We start from the raw sequence: 16193 nt of genomic DNA, 5'->3' as shown, positions 1-16193 counted from the left end.
AAATACACAGCCCTCTCTGGCATATAGCCAGGCCTATTTTTAAGGCCAGCGGAGTCCCACCAATTGAATTAGTTCTATCTAAACACAATAGGAACAAAATTAATAAGCTAAGGGTCTTAATAGTAGCATTTCCTTTTTAAGACTAGAATTAAACAAATAATCTTAAACCGTCAACTATGTTCACCAAACCTATCGCTTTACTATATCCTATGAAATCACGACGCAAACCTTCAAGTATAGGCTATTGTTCAACTAGATAAAAGCAATGTCCTCACTCCACTAGCAACAAATTGAGTGAAAAGTGAGTGATCTAATAATTAAAACACAAGAACAAAAATACCAGTACCTGAAAAACTCTTTTGCAGTTGCCGTGGAACTCCATACTCAGTCCAATGTTGCTAGTTTTACTTGAACTTGAGAATTCACTCAATAGTGCAGTTAGAATAGAACAGGCCAGAGTTTGCTGTAATTGTTTGATAACAAATCATTGTGAGGCATTATTTTCCCGATGCTTTGTTTCAATACAATATTTGTTCAAACATAATGAAACATTTTTATCTTTAGATCTTCCATGGTATCTTGAGATCTTATACCTACCAGCCAGAAAGTCAGATATGACAAGATAAAGATTAGCTCTCCTTTCCCAGTGGCCTTGGGACTGTTTAGTATTCCTCCTCACTCCAGTTACACAAACGTATCTGAGACCTGAACTCAGGACACACTCCTGAGTACTCCTACTAGTACTCAACTACAGAGTGTAAATGATATTTTAAGATGATCAGTATTTAACATATCATTTCATTGAATTCACACAACAATCCCTATCCCCATTTTACATTTGAAAGAAGTGAGATTCAAAGGGCAGGTAATTCGGGCCAGCTGAGATTTGAACCCAGGTCTGTCTGACTCTACGTTCTGATGTCTGTAAAATGTATTTCCAAATAGATGAAAAGTGAAACGGATTTTATGGTCTCCAAAACATTAACCACGTAGTACTCCCAAGTTTTTAAAACTGAAAATGACGATTTTCCTTCTCAATGGCTGTATCCAACAAGCGTCTACTCTCAACTCGCTGCTTTTATTCATGGACTACTCAGAGTCAAGGTGCCATGATGGGGACGATACAAATTATTCTGGCAAGTTTCCAAGGGTTACAGAGAAATATGCGCACTACCTCTGAACAACCGAAAGATTAAAGTCAAGATGATACTATTTATGCAGCTTATACAACAGCTGAGCACGGTCCTACCCGCCCACCAACTGCAACATCTTTGCTCAGAAATGCTTCTGATGTCAGTACCTTGACCTTACAGATGCTTATCTTGGCAAATCTTAGCAAATATACATAAAATTAAATTCCTAAAGATTAGCATGAGTTGATATTTGTTGAAGATGAATGATGGTTACATAGGTGACCAACAGACTATTTGTAGTATATCTGTATATTTGTGTATATGTCTAAAACTTTCCTCTAAGAAAATGTAAAAAAGAATTAAATTCCTATTTGCCTCAATCTTAACTAGGGTAAGTATGATGTATAATTAACAATTATGATGGCACACTAGCCCAGAGACTCAAGCAGTTTCTCAGACTTTTCCACACCAAGAAGCCCTAACAACACAGAATACGTGCAAATACCCTTGGGAATCCGGGGGGTATACAGACAGGGCTGTGTTCAACAGTAAGTCCTCTGACTATAGCTCCATTAGCTTAAACACACACACACACACACTCTCTCTCTCTCTCTCTCTCTCTCTGTAATTGTACTTCAAAATATATTGATACATCTGTTTTAACATTACAATGTCCCCTTTTACCCAATTTTCAAGAAAAGTGCGTAAGTTCAACTGCCTTTGCATGGACCCAGGCACAAGGAGGAAGAAACCAAGCATTAAAGAGCCTCTTACAGAGAAACAGTTTATCACATACTTCATCTTACAGTTGAAAGAGACCTTAGAAACACATCAAGTACAATCGTTCATTTTTTTAGTTAACAAAATTGTATTTTAAAAAATGGCTTTCTTTTAAAATGGTGATTAATGACCAAAGTGCCAGCAATCAAAAGTTCAGATACATTTAAATACCGTTGGGATCAACCATGAACAGTTTTTAAATACAGCTAGGCTTTGGTGGGGAAAGTGGGTAGTATTAAATTCAAATTAATGAAATTCAAAAGGAAAAGTTAACTTACAAGGATCTACCATGATGGATTACAAGACCATATGATCCTGAAAACAATCTTTCCCCATATTTTTTGCTCTTCTCCAACCCTTTCTAAATAAGACTTCAGTGAACAGGACACTATGAACAGATACCTAAATGTTTAAGAAAATGCGTCTTACTAAAAAAAGGAAACTAATTTTGGAATCTCAGGTGAGATAATCAATCTACTGAAAACAGAATTCATGCACAACTTATACAAAAACATGCAAGCTGAAAAGAACCCAGAAGCACCATCAAACACAAACTTATCGTTCTTACCAATAAATTATCTATAGTAGTTTTGCACAAGTAATTTAGCCACAAATTGTTTTTTAGTGCCAAACTATATTCACCACAAAACAACATATTTTTAGACTACGACCATATTTAAATTTTTAGTAACACGACTCTAATTAATGATTGAAGCCAACATGTACTCACAATAAAGCTTTATTTTTCTGTGAAATAAACACTTCCTAGGATTACAAGCACGTGTTTGTGGTCAGTGAGCGCAGAAAAGGGCAGGAGCAGTGAAAAGGGACAAGCTTTTTGAGGTTACTACTTAGGAAAAGGAAGAGTTTTTAAAAGTAAAAGCCTCAGCAGACAAACAAGGAGCCCTCGGTGGGATGGGACTGCTTTTGAGATGTAGCAATAAAGACATCCCACCACAACTACAAACTTCACAATGAAGTACAAATTCACCCATAAAAGAAAGTGTGTTCTTAGTGCATAAGTATGAACAAAACACATTCTTATTGTGGACTTAGCTTGTTGAACATAAGAACATTTTGTTTTTAAATAACTTCTTCTTCCTACAAAAGTAACCATCCATAGGTTACTACTGTAATATTTGTTTACAGCTTTCCAATTTTGAAATGCAGTTATACATTATTTATTACAATACCATTACTATTAACCCAATGTACTGTTTTGTATTCTACTTTTTCCACTTTCCACTTATGAAATAAAAGGACAAATTTTCCAAAACAAGTGTCTCCTTACCAAATTTACCACTCAAAGACTTAAGAAATACATAAAAATAAATTATGCAGCATGGTTTGTGGTAATGCCAGAAGTCAAATGTCCTGGCCTTGACCCACCTAAAATTACCAGCTTTATAAGAACTAAAATTCAGTAAGATATTTTCATCATTAAAAGATAACCAAACAGTTTAATTGCTCCTTAACCTGGAAGCCCTGAAAGGATTTGAGATTAGCATCATAAACATTAATTATAGGGAAATCCCTGGCGGCCCAGTGGTTAGGACTTGGCACTTTCACTGTGAGGGCCCGGGTTCGATCCCTGGTGGGGGAACTAGGATCCCACATGCCGCATGGTGTGGCCAAAAAAAAAAAAAAAAGATTATACTACTGTGGCTCAGAGGTGCTAATTAAGAAATTCCTGGAGAATGATGAATAGGAAGCACTGATTGTACATTAAAAGAGCAAAGCACTCTGCACAGATCAGAAAAGCACTTCTCCCTATTCACAGAGGAATCAAGCACACACCGTGTGTCTAAGACGCATTACCCGATACGTTTATTCGTTTCCACAACCATTTATCAATTAAATCTCACTAGCATAAAGTGACTTGCAGAGCAGGGGCACTGAGACAGCTAGGGAAGCTCCTTCTCGGGACAGAGAAACGGAGGAAGGAAGCGGGGGAAAGGCACCCACAAGTTCTTGTCGTCCTTGCCCTTGTGGACGTTCAGTCTGCCTGCTTCACACTCTAGGTGTCAGGGGTCACCCCGAGTGTGTTACCTCTTGACCCCCCTCCCTCCCCCGACGGACCAGTGCCTCCAGGGCTGCCTCTGCCTCAGGCAGGGCTGGATCTTATTTCTGTACTAGAGATGGTGATTCCAATACTTCAGAGGGTCGGAGACAAAACCTGTGGTGGGTACTGCAGAGAGGTGAGTCTCAATGAAACCAGCTGAAAGGTGACGGACTGACTGGTAAGCAGCATATGTGGGGTTGTAACACTGAAGTTAACAGGGATGAAGCCAGTATAGAGTACCATTAGTACAAATCTTAGACTTCCAAGAGGCTCACATGGCAATGCTTCATTTATCCAGGATCATAAAGAATTCAGGTAGTATCTTAATTTTCCAAATGCAGCAAGCAAACACTTTTAATGAAACTTCCTTCATGTAAAATTTTCCAAGAGAATCATTTCTAAGGCAATGATTACATGACGTGGTGACAAGGAGAGCGCCTGGACTCTGCTGAAACACACAGGGCAGGGCTCCCAGCCTACGACACTTGGGGGCAGAGCCCCAAGCCCCGATGCGCGTCTGCCCACAGCTCTGCCCGATCACTCTGTCTGTGCCTGTCACTCGCTGCTGCCGGCCACCTGACCAGCACTAACAAGCAGTCCCAAAGTGCCAGCTTTCATTTTCAGCAAGTCAGAAACCAAACAATAATCGCTATCACAACTATCTCCCAAATAAATTCTGAGCGACAACACTCTGCAGTCTCTTTCAATAGTGCAGAAAAAGAAGTCAGAGAATCTGGGCTCTGAGAGTCCAAGATTTATCACTTCAAGTAACTGAGAGCAAACTACTTCATCTACCTGAGCCTCGATTTTATCTATGAAAAGGGCTACTACCCTGTACACTGCAGAACTCACACGATTGTCCTAACCTTCAAATCAGATAACGCAACAAAAAGTACTGTGTAAATGTAGCAGGTTCTGATAAGATATAAGGTGAAGCGGCAACAGTATTCTCATCCTTATCATAAAAAATAACCTATTTCGGGGGCTCCCCTGGTGGCGCAGTGGTTGAGAGTCCACCTGCCGATGAAGGGGACACGGTCTGGGAGGATCCCGCGTGCGGCTGGGCCCATGAGCCATGGTCACTGAGCCTGCGCGCCCGGAGCCTGTGCTCCACAACGGGAGAGGTCACAACAGTGAGAGGGAGGCCCGCGTACCGCAAAAAAAAAAAAAAAAAAAAATTTGGCGTCTTAGTCCTTCTTGACTGTTATCTGCAATCCACCAAATTAAAATCACAAAATAAGTTATCGATTAAAAAAATATATACTAAACTAAAGCATCACTAGAGCAATAGAGCGCGTACTCACTAAACATCACCTGGATTAATAAACCAATGTTTGCCTCTGTGCCTGACACGACATTAACACAAGGGAAGGCAGAAAATGAATAAATGATGTGCTCCCTATTTTTTTTCCCTACTGATGAATTTCAAAGAGAAAAGTTAAATATGTAAAACAAGTAGAAGAAATTCAATGAGGTCTCGAGGTTATGAAAGAGTCTAATATGTTTTCTTTCACTGAAGTACTAAAAAATCACAAGTTAATTCACTGGCTAACAACTGAAGTACTGCTGCCTTCGCATTAAAAATCTTTCAGCAGAATTCTCATTTCCAGTAAAAGACATTAATTTCATGACAGTGGAAAAACACCCTTCAGAGACAGTCTGCCTTACTCTCCAGCTTACTGTCACAAGAACAAGATACTCAAACACTAACTCCAGCTGACAAAATAAAATACTCTTGTTCAGAGAGAGGACTGTCTCTTATAATAGCCTGGCTCTTACCCCAGGAGCTTTATTACCAAGAATAAACTTTATGAAAGGTTGCCATACATAAAGCAGACTTCCAGCTGCTCCTCTAAGCAAACATCAATGAGACTTGTGATAAGAGAGATTAAGTTGCTATCACGTCCGGGGCAGCACTGCAGCACACGGGGAATTTCTCACCCTCTTCTCTCTAGCACGGCAAAGAGGAAGAAAGGAGGCTTAAATGATGCATTCAACAGCTTTAAAAGTGACTTAAATAGGCCTACTTCTTTCAAAGGAACTAAAACAAACATGAAATAGGTTAAAAATTTAGCTTAAATGCTAATTAAAATTTGACCACTTTCTTTGGGAAGTGAAGCCTCTGTATGTATCCCTCCGAGGTCTAACACCACTGCAAAGCAAGGTGAAGCAGCCACAGAGGGAGGACAGCCTGTGCACAGACTGGAGCAGACAGCACAGAACGTAATAGCCACACGAGCACTGTCCCTCTGAGAGGACATCACGATACACAGAAAACTGAATGGGGCTACAAAATACAATCTCCACAGGAAATCGTTTAACTCATAAATATCTACAGAGAACAAAGACCATAAGATACTTCTCAGAGCGTTTAAAGGAAAGCTAATACGTTGCTTATATATTTTTTAAATACTCAATTAGTTTCCATCCATGGATAATAGTATAAATACTTTCTTCTGATTTTCAACACTTAAAATATTATTTGATAGAAAGAGATGATAATTCATGTCCTAAGATTCTATAAACAAAGGGTTGTGAAACCACTAACTAGGGACATAAACATTCACTGAATGCTTACTAAATGCACTTAATATTGTCTTTCCTCTTCTGGGCCTGGATATTACCACATTTATTCCACGTATTAGTAAATCACCACCTAGAGAAGTTAAACAATTTTTCAAGTTAAGTAGGTAGTAAATGGCAGAGCTAGGATTTGAACCTAAGTGTAAATCCAAAATCAAAATCTGTGTTGTATCATGTTATCCTGCCCCTAAACTCATTTAAACATGCATACTTGACTAGCATGATGCTGGACCAAAAAATACACTCTTAGAAAGCAAGCAGGAAAGCCAGACTACATACAGTTCCCAGTCAATTAGGGTTGATTGGAAGCATCATTCTAGAAGATGTGCAAGGGTAAAGTTAGTCACCTAACTTAGTAATTCATGAGGTCAACCCTTTCTTTCATCCAAAAAAAACCAGAGTCAGTTATCTCTTCCTTTCAAATATCTCTTAAAATCACCTTTATAAAGACAGTTTCTAGCCAACATTGTATCAATGTTCTGATCTTACCATTTTACTTTCTTATCAAAGTTTTAAACCTCTCTCCCACTGCTATTCATGTCTCTGAGCCTAAGAAAATCTTAAGTAAATTCTTGAAGCACTCCCACAAATTCTTAACAGTCTGAGAAGAAGACAGAGAGGAAGATAGATTAAAATGTTTTACTGGTCTGTAACCTCATTTTTTAGACCTGCTGAATGAGCAGGAATGGCTCCAGGCAGGAATTCTGAACTTGCCATATAAACGCAGGAATGCTTTCTGAGTTGTGTTTTCAGTGTGGTCACCAAAATAAATTCATCCAGCAATCTTGAAATTAAATTCTACCCCCCGCTACTGACTTCTTACCGCTACAGAAGTTCTCAACCCTGTTAGCAGAAATTCAACTTTAAAAAACTCCTTTAAAAAACTGCTTTGGAATATTTCACGAGGACATTAAATTTATCCACTCCCCTCAAAGTGTATGTACTGTGAACAGAGCAAAATCCTCTCTAACTAGACAGCTACATCTGTTCCAATCATTCTCAGAACATCAGTTATTTCAGTGGCTCAAAAACACCAATTGCCAGGTTGCAGTGGGCCTACTTTTTGTGGCGGGTCAGATTACCCAGGGGAGAGGAAGCGGAGAATACAATTCCCGAGTGTGTGCTCATTGCTGAGGGGCCAGGGCCCCGAATCCTTCGGCATCCGGCTGCCAAGAAGCTACTCGTGGGGGTGAGGACAGGCTGTAGAAATCCTACCTTAATACTGAAACCCCAGTCAACATGATCACCCAACTACAGTCATAAAAGCAGAGATCCCAGAGTTGCTGCTTAAGTTCCTAAAGTTTAAATCCTGGTCAATCCAATGAGCTGGACTCCTTCACTGCAGATTGTCAAGTGAAACAATGTGTCACCTGACACATTACGAAGAGAACCAAAATTATGAAGAGTAACTTGATTTAGAGCAGTAGGGGCTGGGATAATATTTCCAAGTAGCAGCCTCAGTTCCAAGCCTTTTCCCTACAAGTTCTGGCTAGTCAGACCACCACCTGATTTTCCCTTGACCAACAGTGACGTCCCCGTTGGACTGCGCACACGGCCATTAGTTAGGCAGGAAATGCTAACAGAAATCCACGGAAATGTAAGACTACGGATGTACTGACACAATGAATGTGGGCAGCCCTGAAGCATCAGTATCCCGAGAGCAAAGCTCTTCATCAGAAATGGGAGACTATGTCTACCAATAGAGAGAATTTTGAGAGCATATAGATTATTATTAGTAAAAAGTAGCTTCCCAATCATTTCCACCTCAAAACATTGTAAACGGAATCTTATCTGGGGACTATTTTCAACAGAGCTCCTCACTATATAAAACAAAGCCAAAATAACTCATAAAACGTAATGATTGGGCTTCCCTGGTCGCGCAGTGGTTGAGAGTCCGCCTGCCGATGCAGGGGACACGGGTTCGCGCCCCGGTCTGGGAAGATCCCACACGCCGCGGAGCGGCTGGGCCCGTGAGCCATGGCCGCTGAGCCTGCGCGTCCGGAGCCTGTGCTCCGCAACGGGAGAGGCCACAGCAGTGAGAGGCCCGCGTACCGCAAAAAAAAAAAAAAAGTAATGATTCAAACATGCACATCTTCGAAGTTGTTAGTTTTAGATATACAATTAAATTTTAGAATACTAAGATTAAGTGTTAGGAACATAAAATTAGACCTTTAGATATTAAAGTCTCTAGACTACATGGTCCAATATGGTTGCCATTAGCGACATGTGGCTATCTGAATTCAAATAAAATTTAATTAAGATTATATAAAATTAAAAATTCAGTTCCTTGGTCACACAAGTCACATTTTAAACACTCAAAATCAGCATGTGGCTAGTGCGGTCCCACACATTGGAGAGGAAAGATACTGAACACTGCATCAACACAGAAGGTTCTACTGGACAGCACTACTCTTGGAAGAAACCTGCCACAAAAATGACATAGAACACAATATCTACACAATCAATAATGAAAACACAGATAGAAACATTATGTATCTTGACTGTGTGACTGTTCACTGGTACACAGAACTGTCACAACTCACTGAAGTGTATATTTTCAATGGACGCAGTAACGCATGTAAATTATTCCTCAATAAATTTGATAAGGAAAATTCCAAAGGAAAAACAAAAAATACCTAGGGTAGATACAGGAAATCCTGACAACTTGTTCATTTATTCCTTCGGTGGAGACCCTGCTGGGTCACTCCCAGCAGAGTGGAGGGCAGACAGCAGGAGCGGGAAGGTGAGCACACGTCTGTGTGGCGAGGAGAGACCCAGACACTGTGAAAGGGAAGGGACAGTGCACGCGGTCCTCCTAAAATGACCACAGCACCCTAACTCACACCACAAACAACCTAAAATCACACCACGCGCCGAGGGCCCACTGAAGACACCAACCATACAGAATCGTAAGGGGTACAGCCTCACAGATATCTCAAATGATTAAAGAAAAGAAACTGGGAAAGTGAATAGACTACCCAAAGTATTTAAAGATTTAATACCTGAGAATCAGAAGAGCCAAGACTGGCACAACACTGTAAATCAACTGTAATTCAATGAAAAAAGAAAAAAAAAAGAAGAGCTAGGTATTGCCAACCCCAATTCAACATGAGTTAAATCTCACCCAGCTGATAAAAGTCAATGGTTCCAGCCAACAACCACAGCTGATCAGTAACACCAGCTCCAGCTCCTCTGGCCTCTGACAGGGCGGCCACAACCCGTCACCCTCCCAGCTGACCGGTTCTCACAGGCAGACAGGAGATGGAGAGGGGAAAAACCAACCAGGCTTCCCAGAAAACTCAGGAAGCTGACAGTCACACCTGGTAGTCATGGCATACCTTGGCCTATTAGTATTGCAACATTTAAGAATTTTTATGTCAGATATCATTTTATATTTTATTCACATTTCCATTATCACTAGTACTTGTCAACGGTTTATTAAAAATAGGGGGAAATGTTCAACAGAAGGGAAATGGTTAAGAATATTATGGTACATTAGCTTGTAATATTTGACACCATTAAACAGGATTATGAAAACCATACGAGGTTTATGAACTTATGATGATTATGAACACTGGCAACATAAAAAACAATCAAATGAAAAAGCAAAGTATACTGTGTCTACAGTACGCACACATGTGAAAAACGGACTGGAGGAAAACATGAACAAATAGAAATTGCTTGATTTCTTAGACTGTGCCTTTTTTCTTTTAGGTAGATATCCATTACTGTTGCTATAACGGTATTTGCGTAATACAAAATAAAACTTTTAAGTATTTACGAATAGTTAGCACACTTACCACAGTGGGGTTGCCACTACTTATCAACTGGCTGACTTCATGAAAAATGCTTTTGCAGTCAATTGATTTATCTAATGATCCTCGTTTTACAATTACTGCTACTGCTAATAGAATCTGTTCCCGAACATACTTTTGGAGGCTGTAAAACATAAAAATCATTGTGAAAACTTTTACACAAATCCAATATAAAAATACTCCCCGACTTCTCACTGTGCCGTAGCTGCTGACAGCGCGGCTCACGTCTGAGGTAGCGTGCTCCTGGTTATGCGCTGACTCCACAGCCAGAGGCCTGGGTTCCAATCCACACTCCAGTTATTACTGGCTATGTGACCCTGGGCAAGACCGTTCACACTCAGAGCCTCAGTTTTCTCACATGTGAAATGGGGATAACAGTAACAGGGCTGTCACAAGAATTACATATTCTTAACACTGCACCCTGGGCACAGCAAGCGCTACGTGAGCGTCAGCAGCTCCGGGTGGTGTTATCAGCTCACTAAGCCAGGGGAACATGCTGCCAGTTCAGAGCCACATTCGGACCTAATCTCCATCTCCAACCAGCAGTACCATCTTACATCCATTCCCTTTAACATGGAAAGGCAACATGCTAGCTAGCCAAGGTACAACATTATGGAAACATACACGTTCTTCTAAGCCTTTGTAAATGTTCATATCTAATGTTCATATCTGTCCCTCAGTGTGGTGGCAGAAGCACCCATCTCAGATGGAGGCCTCCTACAAAGGGCCATTGGGCCACAAGGGCACACGGATTTAACTGCCTTTTCACAACCGTTTCTTAAAAAGAAGGCTCAGAAAACATAACCCTAAACTATAATCCAGCCTCTAGAATGCCGTACAGATACAACCACCACATGCCCTTGGGATAAAACCCAAATTCCCTAACACGGCTTATAAGCAGTGGGTCCCATCCCAGCCTTCCTGGGGTACTCCCAATTTACCCGCTGTCCAGAACAATGATGAACAGTGCTTTCTTTTACTCTGAAAGGTGTCCCCATTTGGACATAAACGATATGGCCACTCACTTCTAAGGCCCTTCATGGCCAGGGATCTGCTCCCCTCTCATGGCAGCCCCTCCACGCACTCTCATGACCACAGCTACACCAAACCTCTTTCAGTTCCTGGCCTGTAAATGCCACTCTCTGCACGTGGCTGGTCAGTACACAGAAGGGCTCCCTCACACTTCACACAACACGAAGCGCGCCGCGCCAAGCATGCTGCTGTAGTCCCACAGGAAAGCACGCCGCCTGCGGCATAACACGCACTCACCAGACATTCATACAAACGAACGAACGTGTCTCGCTCTGTCAAGAACGAAAAGGATTCCTTCAAAACAGACTTGAAGCATTCACTAAGCGAATAAAAGCAAAGATCCTACTGTGTGCAAGAGTGTGAACTGACCAAAGGGAATATTCGTACTTTTGAGGGGACACGACAGTTTCAAACACACTGACTGCTACTCGAAATGTACATAAAGCTAGCTTTAAACATTGTTACTGGCAAAAATTATAAATTACTAGGAAAATAAATAATAATACCCAACATTTATGGAGTGCCTATGACCTGTCTTTATATAAACTAACTGCACAAAAATTAGTACACTTAATCCTCACAATCTTTTTAGTAAAGTACTATCAGTGCTGTTATTCACTCCATTTAATAATCAGAAAATTAATGCACAGAGAGGTTAAATAATCTGCCCACGGTCATGGAGTTAAGTGGCAGAGGGGGACTCACAGTCCCTTTCTCAACCACTATGCCATACTGCCTTTAAAAAAGTGTGCCCTGGTGGCCCAGTGGTTAAGACTCTGCACTTCCAATGCAGGGGGTGTGGGTCTGATCCCTGGTCAGGGAACTAGATCCCACATGTCATGTGGTGTGGCCAAAAAATAAATAAAAATTAAAAAGTGTACCCTGCATTTCACTCTGTGCAAATTTTAATCACAATTAGGAGGAAAAAATAGAAAAGGAAAACTTCCATGCATGCAATGGGAAGTACAGAACATTACGTACTTCGTATTCTACAGTATATAACTTGTAGCATTCTACCCATGCAGAGCACCAAAAGTTTTAACTTGACTCTAATCCATTCATCAGACATTCTACAAGATTGAAATGTCTGTGTCATGAAAGACAAAAAAAAGGCAGAATTATTCTAGATTAAAAGAGACACAGGGCTTCCCTGGTGGCGCAGTGGTTGAGAGTCCGCCTGCCGATGCAGGGGACACGGGTTCGTGCCCTGGTCCGGGAAGATCCCACATGCCGCGGAGCGGCTGGGCCCGTGAGCCATGGGAGAGGCCACAGCAGTGAGAGGCCCGCGTACCGCAAAAAAAAGAAAAAAAAAAAAAGGAGACACAACAACTAAATACAACATGTAATCTGAGGCTAAACCCTGGATCAAAAAAGTAACCTATAAAGGAGGAAAAGGATATAAATAGCATTTTCCAGAACATTAGAAATATCAAAATATGAGGTCAGAATTATATTAAATAATATAAATATAGTAATTATATCAGGAGTATTGAGATGATCTCTTAGAAGAGACATGCTGCAGTCTTCAGGGATGTAGTATCACTAAATGCTGGCTGAGCCTCTACTAGGGAGAAGGCACGTGAGTGTTCCCAGTACTACTCTTTCAACTTGGCTGAAAACTTTTTTTTTCTTTTTTCCAAAATAAGAGTTTGGGGGAGTTCCCTGTGGCCTAGTAGTTAGGATTCTGGGCTTTCAGTACCATGGCCCAGGTTCAATCCCTAGTGGGGAACTGAGATCCCACAAGCTGCACAGCAAAAAAAAGAAAGAGTTTGGGAGACAATATTATAAGTGAACTATTTCAATGTGGAACCCTACAATCAACTCTAAAATAACTCCTGAATCAAAATTATTACGGTGAGATGATTCTGGATGACACAAGAGATGACATGCATAAACACAGCTGAAACCGGCCCGAGTTCAGTGGGGGGTGGAGGTGGGGCTGTGATAAATCAGCAGCTCCAGGGCAAGTTGGTATCCACCCAAAAGGGTTCATTAAGCAACGGATTAAAATTTAAATAAAGGAAGAAAACCAGCATGAAGGAGAAGAGAAAGGTTTGAAATGGGGGCAAGTTTTCCTTATTCTGTTAAAATCAGAAAAAATAAGCCACACCCTCACTCAGAGATCTGTATACCTGCTAATCCCTGGAACCCGCTGTCCATTAAACCTGTAATGCTAATAGGCTAAGTAACACCTGGTTTTTTTCTCTCATACATTTTTCGATATGTGAAGCACTTATTAGCACTTTACTGAGTGCAAAAGTCATGCCAGTAATTATTATTAAATATTATGAACTCAGAGGCTGTCAGTGAAGTCAGCAGGAACAAAGGTATGACAGCACGCTCGAAAGTTTTATGCATCTTTATCGCCGTCAATCAACATTCCGAATTACCAGCATTTCTGATTATGTAACATTTTCTTCACTGAGTGTGAAACTAAGTATCTATGAAAAAAGTATCCAACGGCACAAACTGCATACATACAATGTACGGTGCCTCGTCTTAGAAGACAACTTGGAATTAAGGGGACTTTAAAAAAAAAGATACAGAGTAAATGAATTTCTCCCAAAGTTGTACAGCTAATAGTTTTCCTCATTTGTTTTTAAATCATACAAGCAATGAATACACACAATCTTGTAAATTTTTTAAACAATACGTGTATAATATAAAAAGAAAATTCACTTTCATCCCATTCCTCAAATCTGATCCCCTATCCAAAAAAAATCGTTAAAGAATCTGGTACGTTTTCTTCTACAACCTTTTCAATGCACGTTTCTAGGTATTGACACATATATATACGTGTAACATTTGGTTTGATAATGGTGCCTGATCTCCCCACACCCTCCTGGCTACTCACTTACGTCTTATAATACATACCAAGAACCAAAAGAAGATCAAGTTAAGTATAAAGGATTTTCGACAGAGTCAAAGATCAACTTTTATTTATAACCAAAATCCCGGAACTAAACAACAAAAAAAAACCCTAACATCGAAGCACAATCTCTTCAAAGAAACAAAACCCAGTGACACATGCTTAAATTAAAAAGTATTCTTTCATTAAGTCCCAAAACAACCTACAATCGTGTGTGGGTTTTTAAAATACAAGCCCACACAGAGCTTAACCATAAATGTCAATCATTAAAAAGTAAAGGAAAAAGCATCCCAAAGGATGGCTCAGGGAGGCGTCTGGCAGCGCCTCCCCTGCGCACTTACTGAGGCCTCTGTAAGACGTAGGTTAAGAGGAATGTGCGCAGTGACTCGACGCTCCCTCTCTCCAGGAGGATCCACTCGCGGACAACGGCCTCCATGACGGCTGTGGCAGCTTGAAAGAGGACGTAGTCTACCTTACTCGTTTCTAAGGAGGAAACAGACACCTTCTTCAAACAGCAGCTCACCTTCCCCTGAACATTGTGCATTTCTTAATTTTAAAGAGAACTTTCAGACAAGGAATGAGATGGTTACCTGTTCCTTTTTTATCCAGTGACCTTTGCTCTAGCACCACAAAGAGGTTAGTTCCTCTCAGAAGACACCTCAGGCAGGTGGCAGCTAATCACCGATCACAATTTTCACAAACTTTCCTCACCTCTCTTCAACTGTTACTTCCAAAGCATGAAGAACTAAAAAATAACACAGCTTTAAAAAAAATAAAATAAAAATATAAAGCAATCAGAAAATTTCCTAAGAGATTCTCACCCTGTGCAAAACAGAACTCTGTATCAGAAAAGTATCTAATAAACTAGTCTTTGAACATTACTATCTGCGAGGAGCCATGCTGTCAAAATATGTTTGTTCAGTAATTAATCAAGCTTTCAGCAGGATGGCCCGTCTCCAATAGCAAGTTCAGAAATAAACACAATCATGTTCATGTTCTTTTTCTCAAAATGTTAAAAAAAAAGGGGGGGGGATCACATTTACACAAGGTGAGAAGTTCTTGTGCATTTTCTGATTGCAATACTGATCAAACTGAGTAAAATCCCAAAGCTACACTCAGAAAGATCCAGCTTTAACTAGCAAGTTACAGTATCCAAACTAAGAACTGAATCAGGAGGGGAAAAAAATAGAAAATTAACATATTGAAGAAATATTTTACATTAATTTTCTATTTTTTCTTTAATTCAGCAATACCACTACAGTCAGTTTCCAAATAGCATTACCAAAAGGGAGAAACAGTCAAAATGAAGTCAAGAAAAAGCAGAAACTTTTTGAAGCCCTACAAAATAACCATCATGCGAAACCCATGCAGAGTCTGATTCAACTCCTGGGTATTTGCCAAGATCACTAGACAGGAGTGCCTGGAAGCCCGAGAAATACCTCTAGGCACAGAATAACACCTTCAAGAACTTCTCAGAAGAGAATGAAGATACAGGCAGGCACATCATTTTCTCTCCATTTCAAGCACAGATCATTTAAAAATATTACAAGTGATCTTGACACAATTTTCTATAAAAATGTGCGAGAAAAGGTATGCCTACATCAATTCCTATCACACTAGACTACAGCACGGGAGTTTTGAACATACTAAAACTAGTAAGAGGAACCAATCTGGACCTTTATTTTTTTTAAGTTTGATTAGTCCATGCCATCTTAACATGAATTCTAATTGAGATGGTAATCAGAACTCACAAAAATTTAGAAACCTTAAAATATAATGAATAAATAAAGCAACAGCTTCCAAAAATGTAAACCTATTATAAAAAGATGTGTTTAAAGTTTCAGGAGAAAAGAAGTGTTTTATTCAAAGAGGACTGGAAACAGAAACCAGTTCTATCTATTTTGCTCACTAAGGAGAAA

General features: G+C 40.2%; 1 protein-coding gene across 5 annotated transcripts in view; it reads right to left on the bottom strand.

The window, feature by feature from the left end:
- Positions 1-16193, bottom strand: part of XPO4 (exportin 4) — a 110507-nt gene that overhangs the window by 75732 nt on the left and 18582 nt on the right. For 2 of the 5 annotated variants that reach the window (XM_029209883.1, XM_029209884.1), the window contains exons 3-5: positions 14616-14757; positions 10359-10497; positions 347-463 (exon numbers count right to left, since the gene is read on the bottom strand). In XM_029209883.1, coding sequence (XP_029065716.1) covers positions 347-463; positions 10359-10497; positions 14616-14757 — 398 coding nt within the window. Of the gene's footprint in view, positions 1-346; positions 464-9194; positions 9211-10358; positions 10498-14615; positions 14758-14864; positions 15020-16193 lie in introns of those variants that run through there. The other 3 variants (XM_029209885.1, XM_029209886.1, XM_029209887.1) reach the window with 3 other exon arrangements.

This window comes from Monodon monoceros, unplaced genomic scaffold (assembly GCF_005190385.1).
Source record: "Monodon monoceros isolate NGI ecotype Baffin Bay Population unplaced genomic scaffold, NGI_Narwhal_1 Super_Scaffold_8, whole genome shotgun sequence".
NCBI classification, from domain to species: domain Eukaryota; kingdom Metazoa; phylum Chordata; class Mammalia; order Artiodactyla; family Monodontidae; genus Monodon; species Monodon monoceros.
This window is presented reverse-complemented; position numbering and strand designations above follow the sequence as displayed.